The sequence below is a fragment of the Halichoeres trimaculatus genome, unplaced genomic scaffold, assembly GCF_033239565.1.
Source record: "Halichoeres trimaculatus isolate MK-OKI-2021-1 unplaced genomic scaffold, fHalTri1.1 fHalTri1_scaffold_17, whole genome shotgun sequence".
Lineage (NCBI taxonomy): Eukaryota > Metazoa > Chordata > Actinopteri > Labriformes > Labridae > Halichoeres > Halichoeres trimaculatus.
Genome location: NW_027437195.1, coordinates 25,394,918 through 25,415,330, shown reverse-complemented (window position 1 = coordinate 25,415,330; position 20,413 = coordinate 25,394,918). Strand labels below are relative to the sequence as shown.

The window sequence follows — 20,413 nt, the reverse complement described above, 5'->3', positions numbered from 1 at the left end:
AAGAAAAATAAATAAATAAAATTTTAAACACAAGATTTTGAGAAAGACATTTTTAAAAGCACAACATTCAGAAAAAAAAACCACATTTTATTGAACACAATAAAGTGTCAAAGGAAATTTCACAAAAACAACAAAACTAGCAAAACATTTGCCAAACTCAAGTTAAACAGAAACACAGTTAACAAAAATAAACATTTCACAGACTTATAATTTCAAGAAACATGACATTTTCTAAAATTTCTTTTCCTAAAACTGAACATTCCAAAAAAACATATGAGACAAAAACAAAATTGTAAAAACACAAGCTTTTAAAAAACAACAACAATAAAAAAACAGTATTTCACCAAAAAAACTGATGACATTTCTTAAGACTTGAACTTTCAAGAAACAACATTGCAGAAAAATAACTTTCCTACACACTTGAATTGTTAAATCTGTTTTTTTTTTCCCTTTTTTTTTATAAAACTAAATTTTATAGAAAAAATATTTCAAGAACAGTTTACCAGACAGAACTGTTCAGCAACACACATCTAAATTACCAAAAACAAACATTTTGTTTAAATACGATGACATTAACACAAAAAAACACATTGTTATACATGACATGTGAATGTGTGAAGACAGTTGTCATATTTTGTAAAATGTTTTTTGTTAAATATAGTAATGTTTAGTGAAACGCTGTGTTTTGACCTTCAGGGCCACCGTTAAAAAGGCACAAACTCGTCATCTTCTTCAGCACCATGGACAGCTCAGTGGTGCCCAAAACGTCACATCCAGGACCACAGGTCAGCCAGATAAGCGGATCACTGAGTCCATCAAACCAGGAATTACACATTTAACTCAATGGTATCTGCCCCTGTGCACTCTGGGAGTTGGCAGGTTTACAGCAGAGATGCATTTTTTGCTAACAAGCAGGGCACATTGACTCCCTCTCGAATCTCCCGCTGGCGCTCGCATCAGACCTGGCAATGAGTTTCATCCCACAGCGGTCCATTTAAAGTGAGTGGACAACACCAGCTGCAGCCTGCAGGAAAAAATACAGCATGAACAGTTTAACACACCCTTCAATACTAAAATAAGAACACAGATTGTTGTATTTCCTGAATCCAACCTTCAGTTAGCACAAAAGATTCTCTGCTTCTTCCTTCTGTGCACTGAGTCACCTTCTTCTACCCATCTTTGGTTGAGAGTTATTCCTCCACAGATGTAGACTCCTCAGTGATCCCTCAACGTAACTTCAAACACATGAGTTATCACTGGTCTTGGATAAATATAATAAATTCAATATAAATTCTCTTTCAAGCAGCACAGAGTCCCAGAGTGATGATTAAACGACGGACTTCTGATCAGGAACCTAAACGTCACATCTTGTCTCCAGAAGCGACGCCGTGTCTTTAAAACACTTCTACAGATTTTTTGTGATGTTTTGACTCCTTGTGCATGTTGGGAATCAGGGAGATCAGCTCCTGAGAAAGTGCAGATAGATTAAAAAAAAAAAAAAAAAACTGTGAGGTTTCATCTCTAACGCTTTGTTTCATCATCCGTCCATCACAGCTGATGATGAAAGGCTGCTCGTTACGCCTGACGCTGTCCGATCTAAATTCCACATCAGACCTCCTCACTGAGACGGACAGCCAGAGGTTATTAGAAGGAGCTTCAGGTCCGAGCACCTCCACACACACACACACACACACACACACACACACACACACACACGCCAGCGCTGCCTGTGATCTATGATTCATGTGCGCTCATTTAAAATAGTGTGAAATATTTAAAGTTGGCTGGGCGGCCTCAGAGGGTCGACTGACTGACCTCTCTGCTCTTATTACTGCAAAGGAGGAGGAGAAGGAGGAGGAGGAGGGGGTGGAGAGATGATACAGGCCAGAAGGAGGAGAAGAAGCTAATAAAAGAGAAAGAAGACTGGTTACAAGAGAAATGCATGTGGTTATCTCTGAATTGTGTTTAAAAAGAGTTTATTGTTTGTCTCATGGAAACACAAGAGTCAGGGGAGGCAGAGCGTGCAGCAGGTCTGGATTGGTCGGGGTTCTTTTCTCAATGAGGAGTCAACAAAAAATTATGTAAATAAACAAACCTGATTGGATGTGTGGAGGTCTCTGGGTAGGACAGGATAGGAGTCTCTTTTAAGACACTTGAGGGGCCTTCTTCTCTCTGCGGTGTCACCTCTCATCTTTCCAATAAAACGCTAAGATGAAGGTCAGGAGATCCTGTAAAATACTCTCAGTCTTTACCTCAATCTTGTGTTATTCTTTCCACATTGCCTCTGAAACGCAGAATACATCAGAACCTAAGAATCACTCCAGTAGATTGCTTCAGCCTGTGGTTGAGAAAAAAGGCTGTAATGGCTGCAACATTATCAATTTGGTTCTGGTCAGCTTATTCATCTGAGTCAGTGGTTTCAAAAGTGTGGGTTGCAAAACACTGATAGGGACAATATCTTCCAAATCACACGGCAATATGTTCGCAAAGGTAGTATAATTTTCTAACAACTATCTAAATCAGGTGTGGCCAACCAGTCAGAAACCAAGAGCCACAAAAATTACCATGGTACTACGAACGCGCTTTCTGTCACACATCAGCAAAATGAAAATCAATACATTTTCAATTTTCAAAGTGTGTTTGTAAGTGCTTTTAAATTTTTTTACTTGGAGCAATGTCAAGGACAAATATCTGACTTAACTGCAGAAGAGACAAAGTTCTATCTATCTATCTATCTATCTATCTATCTATCTATCTATCTATCTATCTATCTATCTATCTATCTATCTATCTATCTATCTATCCATCTATCTATCTATCTATCTATCTATCTATCTATCTATCTATCTATCTATCTATCTATCTATCTATCTATCTATCTATCTATCTATCTATCTATCTATCTATCTATCTATCTATGTAACTAGTTAGCTAGCTAGATAGCTATGAGCACATGAGGGATTGAGAGGAGCACATGTAGAGAAAAGAAACTGAAACTTAAGTATCAATCTCATTACCCAAGTATTGATCAATACTGATCCCAACCTTGGCATCAATATATCAATGGATCGAAGAGTTGCACTCCGAAAGGCAAAGAGTCACATGGCTCGTGAGCCGCAAAGGTCGGCCACCCCTGATCAAAATGAAGAATCTTACATTTGTTTTTGTTTGATTAGCCAGTTAGTGTTGTCCCATAGCAGGAGGTCACCAGTTTTTCCCACTGCTGTTTTGAGGGTCACAGGCTAAAAAGCCACTACTACCTATGTCATGGCAGCTGCTGAAACAACTTACTGGAGCAATTTTTATCCTCAAGTCATTTGAGCTTCAATACACGATATATTACGGCCAAAAATTGAACTCAACTTAAAATTGAATTCTGTATTTTTGAACTTAAGGAATACAGAGTAGAATTTGCAAGTGTTTCAAAATCCTTTAAATTAAATTTTAGATCATTTAAATTTCACCATAATGATTCAAATTCAGTTTGTGGCACAAACCTCAGCCTGTACATTCAGGCTCATAAATATATCAGAACGTAGAGCCAGGATTGGCAGATGAACTTTTCCAGAAAGAAATACATGGCAGCCATTACCACCTGTTTCATGGCTGCTGGCTGAAAAACTCCAATGGAGCAATCCTATTTTAAAAAAGAATTGTCAATTTACAGTTGGGGCACATGTCTGTCTGACATGAGTCTGGTTCTGCCTGAGGTTTCTGCCCATTAAAGGGAAGTTTTCCCTTTGTAACTTGCTAAACGCTGCAAAGTGCTGTACGCGTGCACTCTTGATGTCGAGTTTCTGTTGACAAAATAAAATTTTAGAAACTTTTACAGGTCTAGTCCTATGAATGGTTTTGGAAAGTGTCCTGAGATAATATTTGTTATGATTTTGCACAATATGAATAAAGACAAAATACCCAATGACTGGAAAAGAAAATGGGCTAAACTGATAATCCAGCGTATCCCCAAAGGATTACACTGCAGCAATAACAGCCTATGTCATTGCTAAAGGCTCAAGCAACATACTTTACCAATGTTGATTATTTCTCCACATCTTAGTTGTTTAAATGCCCCCAAAATATTACAATAGTGACTTTTTTTGATACTGTTCTGAAACCATTTGGGAAATACAATTTTAAAACTGAAAAAGCATTTCCACAGGCCCCAATCATCCTCCCCATCAGTTTTTACAAGATGTAGGAACAAGAAAACAAACAATAAAGAAAAAAGAAAAGAGGAAAAAAAGCAGCCCACTGGGATGTTGCAGCGCTGGTAATACTTTGGCGGGGAGCGGGATGGCTGAATGTGTCAAAACAGAAGAAATGATGCAATCTGGTAACAAATTTGAGAGAAATTTTTATTATGAATATGGCACCTGTAAGATGGTCAAAACCGGGTTACAGAAAGACAACCATGTGTGTGACATGTTCCTCTGAGCGGATGAGAACCTAGTAAACTTATAAAAGAACAATTGCTATAAAAATGAAGTATGTACATATTCAGATTTGCAGCATTATTCATGGAAAATTAACTCAAAAAGATGTCTTTTGAAAATAATAATAATAAAAAATAAGCCAGGCACTCAAAGTTAGCATCAGTTAGTCATGTTTTTCCCCTCTTCTGTGAGGAAAAAAGAAGGAAAATAAAAAATAGAAATGTACCATAGTTTTCTCTTTTTTAATATTTTAATTTGTTTGTATTTAGAATTTTATAACACTGTTAACATTGATAATAAGAGATTCCCTCTCTCCCGTATTTCAGCTACTTGGCACCAAGTTCCTCATAAAAGAATCTGTATAATTGTACAAGAAATAGTTAAAAACACAGACACAGTTTTTTCACAGGTAAATGAAGTGATTTTTCAATATTTGTAATTCTTAAACACTATGTATTTTTGACAGCAGCTGTGATTAAGGTTTTTACGTTTTTAAAATCACCAGCAAAGTTTTCATTTTTCGACATAAACACAGAAAAAACATTGAAACAGCTTGGACCGGCTGTTTGGTTTTTGTTACATGTGGGTGTATTTCCTGGTTTCGTCTGAGTTATATGCCCCTCCTCCCGCCCATCCCCCTCTTCTTCACCAAATGGGGACCTGCCTTTCCTTTGTGCCCCTCCCCCCATTTTCACGCAAAACCTCCAAAAGTAGAAAACGCTAAAATCCAAAAGGAGCGTGAACAAAATGCTCCTTTAATTTAACATTCAACCGACAGAACGAGCGGCCCTAGTCACATTCCCCGAAATGAACGCGAAAATAAATAAATCCACAGTTTGACTACCTAACCTGCATGTTTGTTAACGTGAGAGTTGCAGTACAAGACATTGTTTGTCACAGAAAGCACAGACGCTACAGCTTGTTTTCCTGATATGTGGGGGAGGGGGAATAGAGGCCTTGGTCGGCTTGAGAGTACAGACTTTATTCTTTCCGTAGGCCTCCATTGCGTCCCCGTTTGGGCTCGACACGCGTAAAAAAACACAAAAACGCAGGACCGAGAAAACAAACAGAAAAACGAGGGTTTGTTCACGTGAAACGCATCAGACGAACTTACTAAACATGCAGTTCAGTTTTCCAAAACACCTATAAAAATAGATTTATAGTGCGAAATATTTTTTTCTTCTTTTAATTTCTTAAGAAATCTTTAAAACCGTTTTTTATTACGTGTCCTGAAATAGATTTTTTCTCCCCCCTTGAACCACTTGTGTAACTTTGTTTGAGAGAAGTTTGCGCAGGAAGTCAACAAGATTGGTGGGAACCAATGAAATACACCCAATGCACACAAGAAGCCCCAAGGGACTCTGGGAAATGTTTCACAACTGAGGCTTTTATGGTTTTCCAGGACTACGTCTTAAAAAAAAAAAATGCTACTTTAGGCTTTTTCCTCATCATAATTGAATTCCATGTAGTGTAAATACTTATTAGTTTATTCATATGCAAAAGCTGGAAACCGCGTTTCCCAGAATTCCTTAGCGGCGAAAACATGGCTCCATAAACCTTTGAGCTAGTTAAAGAATCTTTTTCATCTCTGAGAGAAAGGACAGCAAGATAAAGAGGTTTGTATAAGACTACACAACAGCAAAAAGCAATAGCAGAGAGAGAAGAGAGAAGGATTAGAAAAACAAACTGAAAAAAAAAGGTTTTACAAAGACAAAAAGGAAGCAGCGGAAAAAAAGGTGGACTCTACAAACTTTTTTTTGTTGTTTTTTGCAAAGGCCACCGAACACGAAATTCCACAAACCTCCACTGGTTTCACTAAGACTGCAGATAGAGGAAGAGGGAGAAGGAGACAGGGCGCCAGAGGGAGAGTTTCAGTCGTCCAAAATAGGCTCCACCCCTCTCCCTAATAAGCCCCGCCCACTGCCCCTCCCCCACACTAGAGAGAGCACAGAGAAGACAAAGGACAAAAACAGCTACAGTAGCTCAGTATATACTGCATATAGTCAACACACACAGAGAGAGAAGTCGCCATGAAAGACTTTTTGACAGCCAGTGACACTAAACACATTGGTAACACGTTTTTACGGCTTAATCACACTGGGTAATAAGGATGACGGGATGGTAAAGACGGGGCTGTCAACTTCAAAAAGTTGGATGGATGTTGTGACAGTTTTTTTTAACCATTTTAAATACTACTTGTTCTTATCTTTTTTTTCTTTTTACCAAGATAAGTCAAAGAAAAAAAAAAACACAAATGAACAAGAATCACAGTGCTTTAAAACACCAAACGTGAGAAATCTTTTTTTTTTCCTTTTCTTTTTTTTGGCAACAGAGGCAGGGGAAGAAAAACACAGAACAGAAGAACAACGACAAAGACAACATCATTTAAAGGAATGTGATATTTTTTCTCTTCCTCAAAAAAATTCATATTTTTTTCGTAGTTATTGGATTGATTGTTTTGATAGTTTGATTGATTGAAAAATGCAATGTCTTTATTACAATCTCCTTGTTGATATGTGTTTTTTTTTCTTATCACAGGGTCCGGCGATGAGATGGAAGAGAGTGGATTGTTTAGGAAAAAATCTTGTGGAGGTGATTCTGGTTCAGGAAGAAGAAGAAGAAGGAGAAGAAGAAGAAGAGGAGGAGGAGGAGGAGGACAACAAACGAAGACAAAGTACTGATTCAAAACAAACAAGTGTTCAAACAGGAGCCGGTCGAGGTTTTCAACATTCATTTTTCAAGTTAGCATCACTAGCATATTAGCCTCAGTTTGACTGAGAATTAAAAAGTGATAAAAGTTGGAAAAATTAAACAATAAAAATAAATTCTATGCAGCCTAAAATTCAACCAATCACCTCCATGTTGCCGGGCAGAGCTGCCCCTCACCGCCCAATCAGATTGAGCTATTTTTTTTAGTGAACAAAAGAGGGACACACAGAGGTGATGTGGCGGATTTAGAGGTTCTCAGGTTCCTGCTGTGTTTCTGACTTTCCTGAAGGTCGGATGAGAAAAAAAAAAACTTTAAACTTGTTCCCCCTCCGAAAAGAAAACAAAAAACAAATCAGATAACACGATCAGTCTGTCAACGAGCTGTGGGTCGTTTACAGCACCCACATCAGCCAGCTGAATCAGGGTTACTGGACGGTCGGTAGCACCATGAATCTGTAGATCGACAGGTAGAAATGCAGACGGGGAAACCAAGGATCAGTTAGACGGAGTGATAAAGAGAGAAAACGACAGATTGAGATGTGAAGAGATGTAAGAGGAGGTTATGTTTGGTGCGAGACCTGTAGGTAAACTCCTGGGATAAAGAGGAAGTAGTAACATTCGATATTTCACAGGTCATTACCCGGCTGAAATTGCTTTTTTTTTGTTTTTCTTCATAATGCTTGATTTGTAAGTTAAGTCTGAGCTAGAGTATTTTATAAAAAAAAAGGAAAAGAAACGGAAGAAATGAAAGAAAAACAGCATTAATTCTCTAAACTATTCCCTCAATCGAGAAACGTCTTCAAAAACCTTTTTTCAAAAGATTATCTCTGAGACCTTTTCCAGGCGCAGGAAATCTCCCTCTTCTCGGTTTAAAAACTTCTCATGTCTTGATCACATCAAGAAACAAACGGAGGAGCGCCACAAAGAGTTTCTGTCCGTTACAAATCCCTGCACCGTCCTCCTTTAAATACAAACAATCAGCATCTTCATAAAGATGCAACAGAAACAAGACAAATAATAAAAATTATCCCCGTCAGGCTCCAGCGGAGTCCTTAGGTCGTATGAATTCTCTGTAGGCAAAAAGGAATTCTTTACAGTAAAGAATCATCAGTTTTTTTTGTTCATAGTTCGCGAGAAAAACCTTGCTGATCGCAAGAAACAGGAGCAAAGTGACAGACTGAGAAAGGAGGAAAGGAGGATGAGGAGAAGAGAAGGAAAAGATAGAAAAGAGGGACATGTCTGAGGGTCATTCATGTCTATTACACAAGCTCAGTTGCTCAGATTCAAAGTGCTAGAGTACATCTGTCATCCTTCCCTGTCCTTTCTCCCTCTCCGAAACACAGTGCTGTGTTAATAAAAGATAGAAAAGTCTTTCGTTTTCTTTACTAGTGAGCAGTCTTTACTTGGACACAGTCGTTGATTCCTTAAACACAGTAATACGGTCTTGAACATTTCGCGTTAATCCTCCTTCCTCTCCAGAGATGTCTGTGTGGTGTGGATCCCGTTGCTGTACACTGGGAACGGTAGTGTCGAGAAAAGTCCCTCCGCCGTGGTGAAAACATTTGCTGCGGTCGGCATCTGGCCTCCCAGGGCACCATTTGCACCCGACGCAGCAGGAGATCCGACAAACGGGCCGGCGGCTGCAGCTGCCGACATGTTCAACCTGTGGACGTGGTGGTAGAGCATCTCCATCGGCGTCTTGGGGTCCAGGCCGAACCCTGAGCCGTCCACAAAGTTCATGGCAGCGTTTGGGAGGAGGTTTCCTTGCGCCATGGCCAGTGTGACATCCGCCGGTGCGTACCTGATGGTGCCGGTGGTGTAGACCCGTGGAGCCGTCGTGCTGGTGGATGCCAGAGTCCCTGTGACCCGGTGGACCAATGGGAGCACCACGTTACCAGCCTGCAGACGCTGCAGCGCCTCGAGGTCGCCAGAGTACAGCAGCGATGAGGAAGAGGTTGACGAGGATGCAGAGGAGGATGACGATGAGGAAGAAGAAGAGGAAGTGGTAGGAGTACCTTGTTGCTTGTCCCTCGGGGACGCAGAGAGAGGAGGGGAAAGGGGGTCAGCAGACGAGGCGCTGGAGGGAGGAGCTAAACTTGCAGCGCTGGAAGCAGACGATGGGGCTGAGTTTCCGTTGTAAGGTGGCTTTCTCACTCCTCCTGCTCCCCCCTCAGTCCCAGGAGGGGTGAGGACAGAGTCTGGGATGGCTACCTGTAGTGAGCCTCCTTGGGGAGAGGGGAAGGAGTCATGGCTGCCAGGTGCGGCTGGCTTTGAGGTCATACTGTAAGGGGACTCATTCCTGGAAATCTCCCTGTTGGGTGGGTAGTTCCAGATACTGCTGTCGTTGTCAAAGTTGATCGGTTCTGCCATCTCCGTCTTGATTTTCAAGACCGAAGACGCGCTTGGGCTGTGTGGCGAGCCAGCAGAGGTGAGGAGGTGGGAGGAGTTAGTGGACGTGGCCTGGGAGGGGTCTACCAGTGGGGTTTCTCCCATCGCGACAGGACTGGGAGTCGTCGACGACAGACGAAGCCTTCTGCTTCGGGATCCGTCCCATTTCTGCACTTTCCTCCTCTTCCGCCTCTTCAGGAGCTTGTTTCCGGCATCACAGTTTTGCACGCCTCCCTCCTCTGCCTCATCGTCATCCTCCTCCTCTTCTTCCTCCTCCTCCTCTGAGGAAGAAGTCTGTGTGTTGTGCAGCTGTACTTCTTCCCCCTCTCCGTAGTGCTCTACTTTGATATGAAGCCCTCCCAGATTCCCTAGTCCTCCAATGGTGCCAAGTCCCCCTAACCCTCCCAGTCCTGCTAGCCTTCCCAGCCTTCCTCCACTTCCTCCTCCTCCTCCACCTCCTCCTCCGCCTGTCTCTTCTACTTCCTCCGCTTCTCCATCGGAAGGTTCCAGACTGTCGTCGCTGTCCTGGCTCTCGGGGTTACTCGAGCTGTCTCCTTCTTCCTGGCGCTTCATCTCTTGTTCCGAGGAGCAGTGTGGTTGGCCTGGCTGCTGTCGCTTGCTGTCTGCCTCTGGGTCCTCGCTGCGTTCTGATTGGTGGCCGGTCTTTCCTTCATTCTTGGTGTTTTCATTGTCTGTTGAGGAGAAAGAAGTACAAGATTTAGAATACTCTTAAACCACGTAAGTTTTTAAAACGGCCTTACCAGTGACAGTAGGAGCTGGGACACCGAATGACCACTTTGGTCCTCAATAAAATATCCTCTGAATTGAGTTGCTAAGCACCACTCTGTTGGCTTCTTTGTCCGTTTCTTGTAATTTTTTCGTCCCTTTTTCATCATCTCTGTTGGTCATGGACACCAAATTGTTTTTGTATTCAGTAATTTTTAAACTATTTTTGCTTCTGCATTTGTCTGGAGGTCCTACATGTAACCATAGCTGCATTGTTTACATGTGAAATCAGCTGTTAGCAGCCTGTAGCATGTCAGTGCTAACTGGTGCAAGGCCAGATGTTCCCCACAAGGTGAGGAGAAGAAGGTGAGGACGGTGTGCTGGCTCTCAGGTGAGAGCTAAGAAGTGATGACATCGACCTGTCCTTCCATCCATCATTATTGGGAACGTAAGATCTATCTCCAATAAGATGGACGAGCTAGCCATGCTAACCCAGCAACAGAGGGAATACCAGAAGGCAGAGTAGCATCATGCTATTCACAGACATGGCTACTGGATCCAGGAGACAGAAACTGAACAGACTGCTGAAGAAGCTCAGTCCTGGACCCTGTGGAGGTGGAGGCTGGCTGAACTGGACAATGATGGACAAGTCATCAGATGTTTTCTTACGGACCTTTTTGCACATTTTATACACTTTTTTACTTTTGTTTTCTCGATTGCTGCTGTGACTCCTCCTGAATTTCCCCTCTGGAATAAATAAAGTATTTTCTATTCTATTCAGCTGGACTGTGCAGAAAATAACCTAAAAGAGCAACAGTTCCTTAAAACCTTTTCCCTCCAGTAAGTTGTCGAACATTCGGTGTGAATCCTCGCGCAGCACACCTCGGGTGTTGACCCTGTTATTTTCCCGGACAGGTTTCTCTGTGTGTCTGGTTGTGTCGTGGATGCACTGGTGTGTGTTCAGTATCTGTAGCTGCTGCTGTTCAGGCATGTTGGCTCTGTCCACTTCATTACACACACACAACACAACACACACACACACTTCAAACCCTGCCAGCTCACACTGAGGCCAGCGGCTGCCCAGCTGGCAGCGCTTACACTCCCCGATGGCACCTGAAATGTCGACTAAATTGTTTTGTCTGGGGAAAAGCTTGTATCTCCATTAAGATAGCTCAGGCAGGAGTCAAAAATAAAACCGTGGCTTTAAGTGACACCAAGGGACACTTTGAGTTTGGTTTATAGACAGGCCTTCTATTTCAGGATATGTCCGGTAGATGACGATAAAGTCCCTGACTTATTTCCCTGGTTGGCTCTTGAGTTTCAACAGATTAATGAGGATGGAGACATTTCATCAACTTCAAACTGAGATATGGATTCAGAAAAGTTTAAACCTGCTTTATAAACATCATATAAGGAACTAGACAGGGTCAAATAAAGACTTAAGAAATTTGGAGGCGTCATATCCAATCTCTGCAGCTGTTGTCCTCCAAACGATGTCTTTGTAAATGTTGTCTTTGTCGTTTTTATGTTTTTATGTCTTTTCTTGTAAAGAACCAGGAGCTAGGACACGAACACAATCAATGTTGAATGTTTTGGTATGTGACTTGTCAACAACAAGCATTTTGATTGGTCGGATGTGAACTCGTCCCAAGCGAAACTTTGAAAAGATAGACCTTAGTCCGAAAAATAACAGCTGAAATTTTGCTCAGCGAAAGAACATTGCTGGTGTGAAAGCTTGCATTGAAAACAGTAGCTTTGAAAAGATGGATAACATGTAAAATATTTGCGCAAAAAATACACGTCTGGGGTTGCAGATCCACTTTGGTGCAGGTTAAAGGAACTATTGCCACACTGCAAAAAAAAACCCTGAAATCTTATCAAGTGTTTTTGTCTTATTTTCAGCAGAAAATGTCTTTTTAAACCTAAAAATGTCTTATTTCAGAAAAAAAGTTACTTGTATTGAGACATTATTCTAGTTTCAAGCAAATTTTGGGGAAAAATTTCTTGTTCCATTGGCAGTTTTTCTTTAACTTGTTACAAGCAATTCAGACCTCATTTTCGTCTTTAAACAACTTGAAACAAGACATTTTTCTGTGGCTCATATTAAGCATAACAAGACAATTTTTACTTAAAATAAGACAAAAACACTTGATAAGATTTCATTTTTTTGCAGTGCATTCATACTCAACGTCACATACGCATATGGACACAGCCTTCTGTCCGTGCTCGGTGTTCATTTTGTCCATATTTCTGCATGTTTCCATGAAGCTTACGGATTTTGGACCAAACTGAGCAGTACCACTGGAAACTGTGGGGGCAGTGTTGCTGTTACTACCCCATACACAGCTTTAGTGAGACAGGAAGAAGAAATAACAATGGCGGAACTTTTGCGATGTATTTAACTGCCTCACAAACCACTGCCTCTGTTTTTGTCTTTTACGGTACACAAGCGGTACATAACTCCTCCGCAGTCGCCATGCTTGTTTTTGAGTTTTGTTGTCATAAACTTTTGACTGTGGGCTGCCCCCCCTGGTGAATGTGCTGGTTACTGCCATGTAAAGAACATATGGAAGTATGTGAGCAGTTAGGGTAGCGTAATTTAAAAAGCGAGTATGAATGGGCCTTCAAGGAACTGTTGCTCTGTTTAAACCTGTCTGTATTCTCATCTTAGAGGCTCTGTGAGGACTACCCCCTTGGTGTTGATTACAGTGACACCTATGGCTGGAATAGATAGTGTTTGTCCAGAATAAAGACTTTGTTTCCCATGTGCACCATCACCCACTGGTGTAAAATGTGACTCTTACCAAGAAGTGCATTTGTTTTGGAGAGTAGATCTTCTTGTTTAAGACAACAAAGGGACTAGTTGATGTATTCATTTGTAGTTACAAGGTGCATAAACAAGAAAACAATTGCTGTAAGTTCCCTTTATACATGATTTATTATGTTTTTACCCTGATATATAAAGAAAATAATAAATAAAAGCGAAGGTAAACGGCCTCTTTGTTTTGGCTTCTTTCCTCATGTCCTCCCTGTAGACTGCAGCCAAACAGAACAAAGGTCAAAGGTCGCATATCTCATTTTAGAATATGTTGAACCCGAGCACCTCTGGTCTGTTGGAGCCCGGCTGAAGCTGGCCGCCGCTCGCAGCATCTGGCGTCAGTTTACAGCCGACACGGTGCCAGAGTCATTCTCCTCCAGCAAGAATAACAGCTGGCACTGATTCTCATCATGCCAACGCAGGCTGCAGGACTCGATAATATTATGCTCAAGGTGCAGGCCCTGTATTGGTTTTAATTCAGCCATACTGGCACTGACTGAGCGTCGTCTTCTTCTGTATTGGCTGCTTGAGATGTTGGTGGCACATGCCGAATTAATCCTTGATTTGTGTTTCTAGGTGTGATTCCTGTTGTTAAGATCTAATTTCTTCTTCTGTATGAACGCTCACATCGTGTTCTGGTTTGTGTAATCACAGTTAATATACTTCCAACCAAAACTGTCTACATTACCCTAATCTTAAAAAAATAATTTATCCTATAAATTAAAAGAAATAAAAGGATTTATTGCACCAAAGCTCGTCTGTAGAAAAAGACTCATTTTATAAAGCCTTATTTAAAATTTGTAGGGATTAATGTTTTATCAGTCAGTTTAATCACATTGAGCTGTGTGGGCAGTGCAGAAACTTCACATTGTCTGCCTTTGACCTCTGTCTCATTAATTAAATCTTATATTTCTGGAGAAAAACAACTTTATTTCAACTTTACTCATGAAACGTTACAACTTTTTTTTTTTACTTTATTAAATAAATTTTGATAAATGAGTTTCAGAGATCTCAACCTCATCAACATGATGAGTAGTTAATAATCTAAATTTCATTTCAACTTCTTACACCATGATCACATTTAAACTTTAACTTTGTAGCATTAGACCTTTCTTTCTTCCTTAATCTCTTACATTAGTGCTTTAATTGGATTAAATCTGGTAAATTATTACTTTTTTTAGGGCCTGAACCTGCAAAAACATGACGGCCCTCTTGCAACCTTAATGTTTTTTCTTCCTTTCTTTCTTCCAATCATTTAAGAAAAAAAATGTGAGAAAAATGTGAATGCACCTAACCACAACATTCAGTCACAGCAAAAAATGGATGGTTCCAGTGGTTTTGTGCCCATACCTGCTCCAGTGCGCCCCCTAGTGGCTTAAAACAGCCCCCCTTCTGGCTACTTTAAGCTACAGGGCTGAAATTTTTTGCACATAATTATCATGACAAGACCTACAAAAATGTCTCTTACGACCATACTGAATCCCGAACAGGAAATTCGGAAATTGGAGTTAGAGGTCGAATTTTTGCGATTTGTTCACTTCCATTAAAACTTTTTTTTTCCCAACTTTAATCTCTAAACACTGAGACTTCCAAAAATTTTATTCTTGTATCTCACAGCTTTTAACAATTTTAAAGTCACACGTTATGACTTTATATTTACTCCAATCTAGGTTGATGCTCATTAACGTGATGTTTGTGCATAAATGGCCTGTATGAAAAAGAGAAGTCTCTAACAGGAGTTTTAAAGATGTCAAGACATTTTAAACTAATTGTTTGAACAGCCCTGGTATAAACACAAAACTAACAAGCCTGTTCCCAAAGATTTAGGAGGTAGCTACAGTGAAAAGTTAACAGGGAATATTTCAGTAAGGCAAACTAATCATGTATCCCCGTGTATCTCTACATTTACTGTGTTTGAATAGAAAGTGGTTAAAGCTGACTTCAGGCAACAGATTTGTTGATAAGATGGCGACACTTGGCCCAACTTTTGGCCTTCACACTCACTAAAACGGGATTTTGTTGCCATTTGTGTTGCTTGCTGCACCTTTTGGAGCCCTTCCTTTCATGCTTTGTGGCCTTCTCTGTGTAGCTGTGTGAGGCTTTGGGTAATTTTGTGTTGTTGTGTGGAGCTATGCAGTGTTTTATGTCATTTTGTGGTTTGCAGCACTGCCAGGAAGTGCTCAGTCCCTGCAGCAGTTGGCGTTCATCTCCATCCAGCCTGGCACAAACGGCACACTGGCACCAACTGATAAAATATCTCTGGCTGCTCCGGTTGGAGCTGTTTACTGCTTACGGCTGGATATATACTGTATCACTGCAGGAGATGCTCGGCGTGAGTCATGGAGGTTTATATACACATTTTTATCTTACCATTGTCAGATAAAACTAGAAAACTTCACGATATTTGTTAGTTTTTGTACTTTCTGCTCAGTTTACCATCCATTGTTACATCAGTCTGATCTTCAACCTTTTCTCTAATCTTCATCTTTTATTCAGTTTTAACTACATCCATCGTGTCTGGTCTACCTACCAGAGTTTTCTTTGGACTCAGACTCAGAGTCGGAGGTTTCGGAGGACTCAGAGGTTTTCTCCGGCAGGTTTGGCAGCTGGGCGATGTCGATGGGCGTGTCTTTGTACTCTTGGTTACTGTGAAGAAACAGAAATGAAGTTATTGCTTCAATTTGCAACAAAATGAAAAAATTCTTTCTTATAATTTTATTCTCATCAGGGCTGGGATGATATGCTATTCTCGTGATTGGATTCTATTACAATTTTGGTGATTCTTCGATATTTGCCATTTTTAGTCTGCTTTTTAACACCAGACCATGTGAAAAAGTTTAATGATGATAAGTATGTCTACAGACTACATCAGGAGGGTCTGTGTATGTTTTGGTAATTATATTTTCTGATCATTAAAATAATGTTAAAAAATAAAAAGCGAACGGAAATTTGATTTTCGTAATTAAATTCAAATTTCAAAATTGCAAAAAAAAAAAAAAAAAAAAAGGTCAATTTTCCATTTCTGTTTCTAAAACAGAAAATAAAATACCAGAAGACAGAAACAAACAAACAAAAAAACTAGTGGCACAACATAAAAAAACAGGCGTTTTTTTTGTTTGTTTGTTTGTGTCTGTCTACTGACATTTCATTTTCTGCTTTTGGAAAAAAAAAAGGAAAATCAACTGGTTTTTGAATTTTCATTTCTAAACTTGAAAATGAAAATTTAATAATCACTTGGTTTTTTTTTGTTTTTGATATCATTTTCTGAACAGAAAATATAAGTATCAAAACATGCAAGGACCCAGGAGCCTTATTTTCCAATAAAATACCCATCACGAGTCATAGAGAAACATTTCGCCCTCTGCTGGAGAAAAGTGGAATTTTTTCCAATCCAAAAACAAAGACTGAAATTGAGAACTTGAATTTGAAAAAAAATCGATTGATTTTGATATTGTCAAACACAAAAACCCAAGATATCAATTTTCATTTTTCTTCCACCCCTAATTCCCATCATGACTTTATCCAGGTTGACCTCTGACCTCAGGACGTAGTTGACCCAGATGACGTTCTTCTCATTGGCGTTCTTGGCGTTGATGGCGATGGTGGCGCTGGACTGAATCCAGATGTAACCGCCGTTTTTCTGGATCCACCGGTAGTATTTGGTCACACACTGACCCTTATTCATCACTGAGAGAGAAAGAGAAGGAGAGGTGTTATGTTGGATTCTGTTCCTGAACTGTTGGACATCACTCTGTCGGAGCAGGTTGTTCATCACACGAGGAGGAAAAAAAAACGTACGAAGGATGAGAGTTTGAGCGAGGTAGACAGAGAGGCGGTGAGAGCGAGGCAGTCATCAGGTGTCATGTGACAGCTGGCTGAGAGCTGCTCTGCTGCCGCCGTCATTAATCAGAACAACACACACCACCAGGCTGTGTGTGAGTGTGTGTGTGTGTGTATGTGTGTCCATGTCTCTGTGTGTCTCTGATAGGCTCAGACTCATTACATGATGTATGCACTCCATCAAACAATCTTTTTGGCAACTTTCTGCCAACACTGTGTGTAAATATGTGAAGTTTTAGCATGTGAAAGTAGCTCTTAGCAGTTAGCACATTAGCATACCTTATAATGAGAACAGTGCTATCGTTCTTGGACTGTCTGTGTTGATTTTAAGGAATTTTAACTTATTTGTGATGCTGCTGACCCTTTTTTAAGACTTGCAGGTTGTGTCATTTTAAGTTAAAGTGAAGGAAGAAACAAAGATGGATGGATGAGAGATGAAACTGCTTATCAGGTCTGGGATCTGGAAATTAAAGATGGACGACACTTCAGCTCCCTTCAGTGAAAACCGGACAGCTGCACAGAGAGAAGAGCAGACAGGTAGATTTATGATACATCCCAAAGTTTCCTTCTAGAGGAACTCAAAGAGTAATGGGGAACGTGAAGAAGAAATCACAAATACATGGCGACCTTGAAGGGTTTTAAAAACTAGTCTTAAAGAGGGGTATTGTGCTTCTTTTCATGTCTTAAATCTGTCCCTCTGGTGCCCCTGTAGTAGCTCAAAAAACGTCGCTGCTGAAGTCGCACAGTTGCTGTCTCTTTAAGGCTTCCTGCTCCAAAAACCCCCTTCTCTCTGATTGGCCAGCCCTCTAGAAGCTGTTTAGAAGTGGGGTTTTTACCATACTTTGGTATTTGGTGCCTGCATCTTACACAAGCCAGTTTGGTGATCCTAATTCATGATTTCAGCGGGTCGCATTTTCTTTTCAGAACTGAATATTTATAGACAGATTCAGAGATTTCTACAACATATGAATATGTTGAGGTTTTAAAAAAATGCTCACATCTAATATGAAAATCCAGTATTGTCTTTAAAATCAGATCTACAACCAACTGGTAGCCAGCAAAGTTTGGTGAGCACAGGAGTTTAGTCCTCACTACTGTAAGATCAGTCTTATTTACCAAAGAACTGTCCTGGACTACTCCTGATTTACTTATCTGTACAAATGATTAGCTGAAGAAGAAATTTGCAGCACCCCATGTACAGAGAGTCTTTATTGTAATTCTTTTTGCAGCAGTTGCTGGGTTGAATCCCAGCTTCACAAATTTTCTTGCACAGCTTCCTAACTCTCTACTTTCCACATTTCCTGTCTGTCTTTGACTGCCCTATCCAATAAGATAAAATAAAAAACAAACATGTGATTGGTCACCCCAAAATCCTGAGCTATGATTGGCTGTTGACCTTATCAAGGGCGGGACTAATGCTCTGTTATAACAATTGCACAATCTTTTCTCAGCTTCGAAACAACTCAACAAACTGCAATACATCCAAAACTCTTTGTTATTTTGTATTGTTTTTATATGATGTTTTTAACCTCCATAAAGTGTTTTTGAGTGTAAGCGCTCTATCAACTAGAAGAGAGCACAGACCTCCACCAAGCATATTGTGATTATCAACAACACTTTCGTCCTACTTTAATGTTATACCCCCTTTCAGCAGACTGTCTGCTACAATTTGGTGTTAGTTGCAGGTTTGTGCGATAATTTGTTTCCTGACAGTGTTGTAAATTGTGATGACCCAGTATAAATTTCATATTCCAGATCTTAATATCCAGAATATTGGCAGGATCTGGATCGTACTTTTACATCGGTCAGAAATTATGGTGACCTTGTCTTGTATCGTTTTGCAAAGCAATCTGACCATTTATCGTGGAGTTATATACACATATGGTGAAAACGGCCCTATCTCACAATGATAAAGAATCCTCTAAAAACATCCTAGATTCAGATGGTGATCTGGATCACCTCCAAAATGTAATCACTTCTGCCTTATCCAATTTTGAACATTTCCTGAAAATTTCGTCATGATCTGTTTGTTAGTTTTTGAAAAACAAACCGACAAACTCTCCAAAAACATAACCTCCTTGGTGGTGTTTAAAACTCTCAGTCTCTTCTTATTCTTTGGCCTGATGCAAACTTATGAAAAAATAAAGCGTCACCTTTTCAATTCTAGTGAACAACACATCTGACAGAGCTGCAGTACCTGCCTTCTTCCACCAGGTAGTGCTGTGTCACTGTGACAGGACCCTGTGGTCTCAGGAAGGTGCCACCCCCACCCACTGCTCCGCCCAGCGACGGCACGCGGGCAATAAATTTGGCTAAATTAACCACTAAATGGTTATCTCAAGCAATATGTATTGGCATTAATCAGGAGCCGCTCGAACAGAAACAGCCGGAGACGAGGAGCGAGGCGCGCTGAATTCATATCCCTCTCCTCCGTTTAATTACGCACACAAATAGGATTTTCCTCGACAGAGAAGAAGGAGAGAGGAAGTGGAGCTGATTTATATAAAAAGAAGGCCAGTAATTAAAAACTATTAGAATCTAATAGCATTGTTTAAGACGACATCCCCAGGGCGGCTGTAATTGACTTTGGTCGGCGACGTTGGTTCTCTGTTTGCAGATTCAGGAGGGGAGAGGAAGAGATGGAGGGAAAATAACTTGTTTGCATGTTAAGCCAGAGATGGTGAGATCACGCCACCTTCAATGTGACCTTGCTTTGTTTGTACGGCAGAGTAAATAACGACAGAATGAGCGCGCTCACACATACACACGCTCACACACACAGTGCTGAGATGACTACAGGTCCTCAGAGAGCAGCTCGGTGTCTCAGCATGTCCAATGGAAGAGCGCACACAGTCACACACACATTAATACATGCTCTGTAACTGAGTACACACACACATATACCCTCACATATGAATCCATACAGTCAGCTGATGTTCAATACTCCACAAGTCAAACCTTTACGATCAATATTCTGGACACGCTGTATGAGGCTATACAATCTATACCCACAGCGACCTTCTGACTCCTTTTTGTTTTGGGGCTTTTATTTTGAAACTCTTTGTGTCCGTGAATAAAAGTTCTTGTTTTTGTCCCTGACAGGCTCAGCTTTTTATTCTGAGTGTCTGACAACATTACAGAAGGATTCCTACAGAGAGAGGGCTTTTTGTTATAGAGGGAGAGGATTTATTTATTTTGCAGGAACAGCTGTTAACTCTCTCTTCATGGCCTCCAGACTTCATAAACAGGAGCTGTAATGTTACGCTGCTGTGTTTCCAACCAATTTTATATGAAGTATCTTTGTTCAGTTAAGATCCGCCCTTTGCCTGGGAGGCACAAGGGACGTGTTATTCACTGGATCCTGGTACTAACAGGCAAAGCAGAGCTGGTTTAGCCTTCAGACCACTAATGTTGAATGCGATAAGTTTTAATTCAAGTCAGTGCATTAACTTACACCAGTTGCAATCTGTTGTGGTCTATTCAATTAGCGGCACGAGGG

General features: G+C 40.6%; 1 protein-coding gene across 4 annotated transcripts in view; it reads right to left on the bottom strand.

The window, feature by feature from the left end:
* Positions 1-4,661: 4,661 nt before the first annotated feature.
* npas3 (neuronal PAS domain protein 3) overlaps positions 4,662-20,413 on the bottom strand; it is a 343,632-nt gene continuing 327,880 nt past the window's right edge. For all 4 annotated transcript variants that reach the window (XM_074692832.1, XM_074692831.1, XM_074692833.1 and 1 more), the window contains 3 exons: positions 16,614-16,761; positions 15,605-15,720; positions 4,662-10,222 (listed from right to left, as the gene is read on the bottom strand). In XM_074692832.1, coding sequence (XP_074548933.1) covers positions 8,601-10,222; positions 15,605-15,720; positions 16,614-16,761 — 1,886 coding nt within the window. In that variant the 3' untranslated portion in view covers positions 4,662-8,600. The remainder of the gene's footprint in view (positions 10,223-15,604; positions 15,721-16,613; positions 16,762-20,413) is intronic.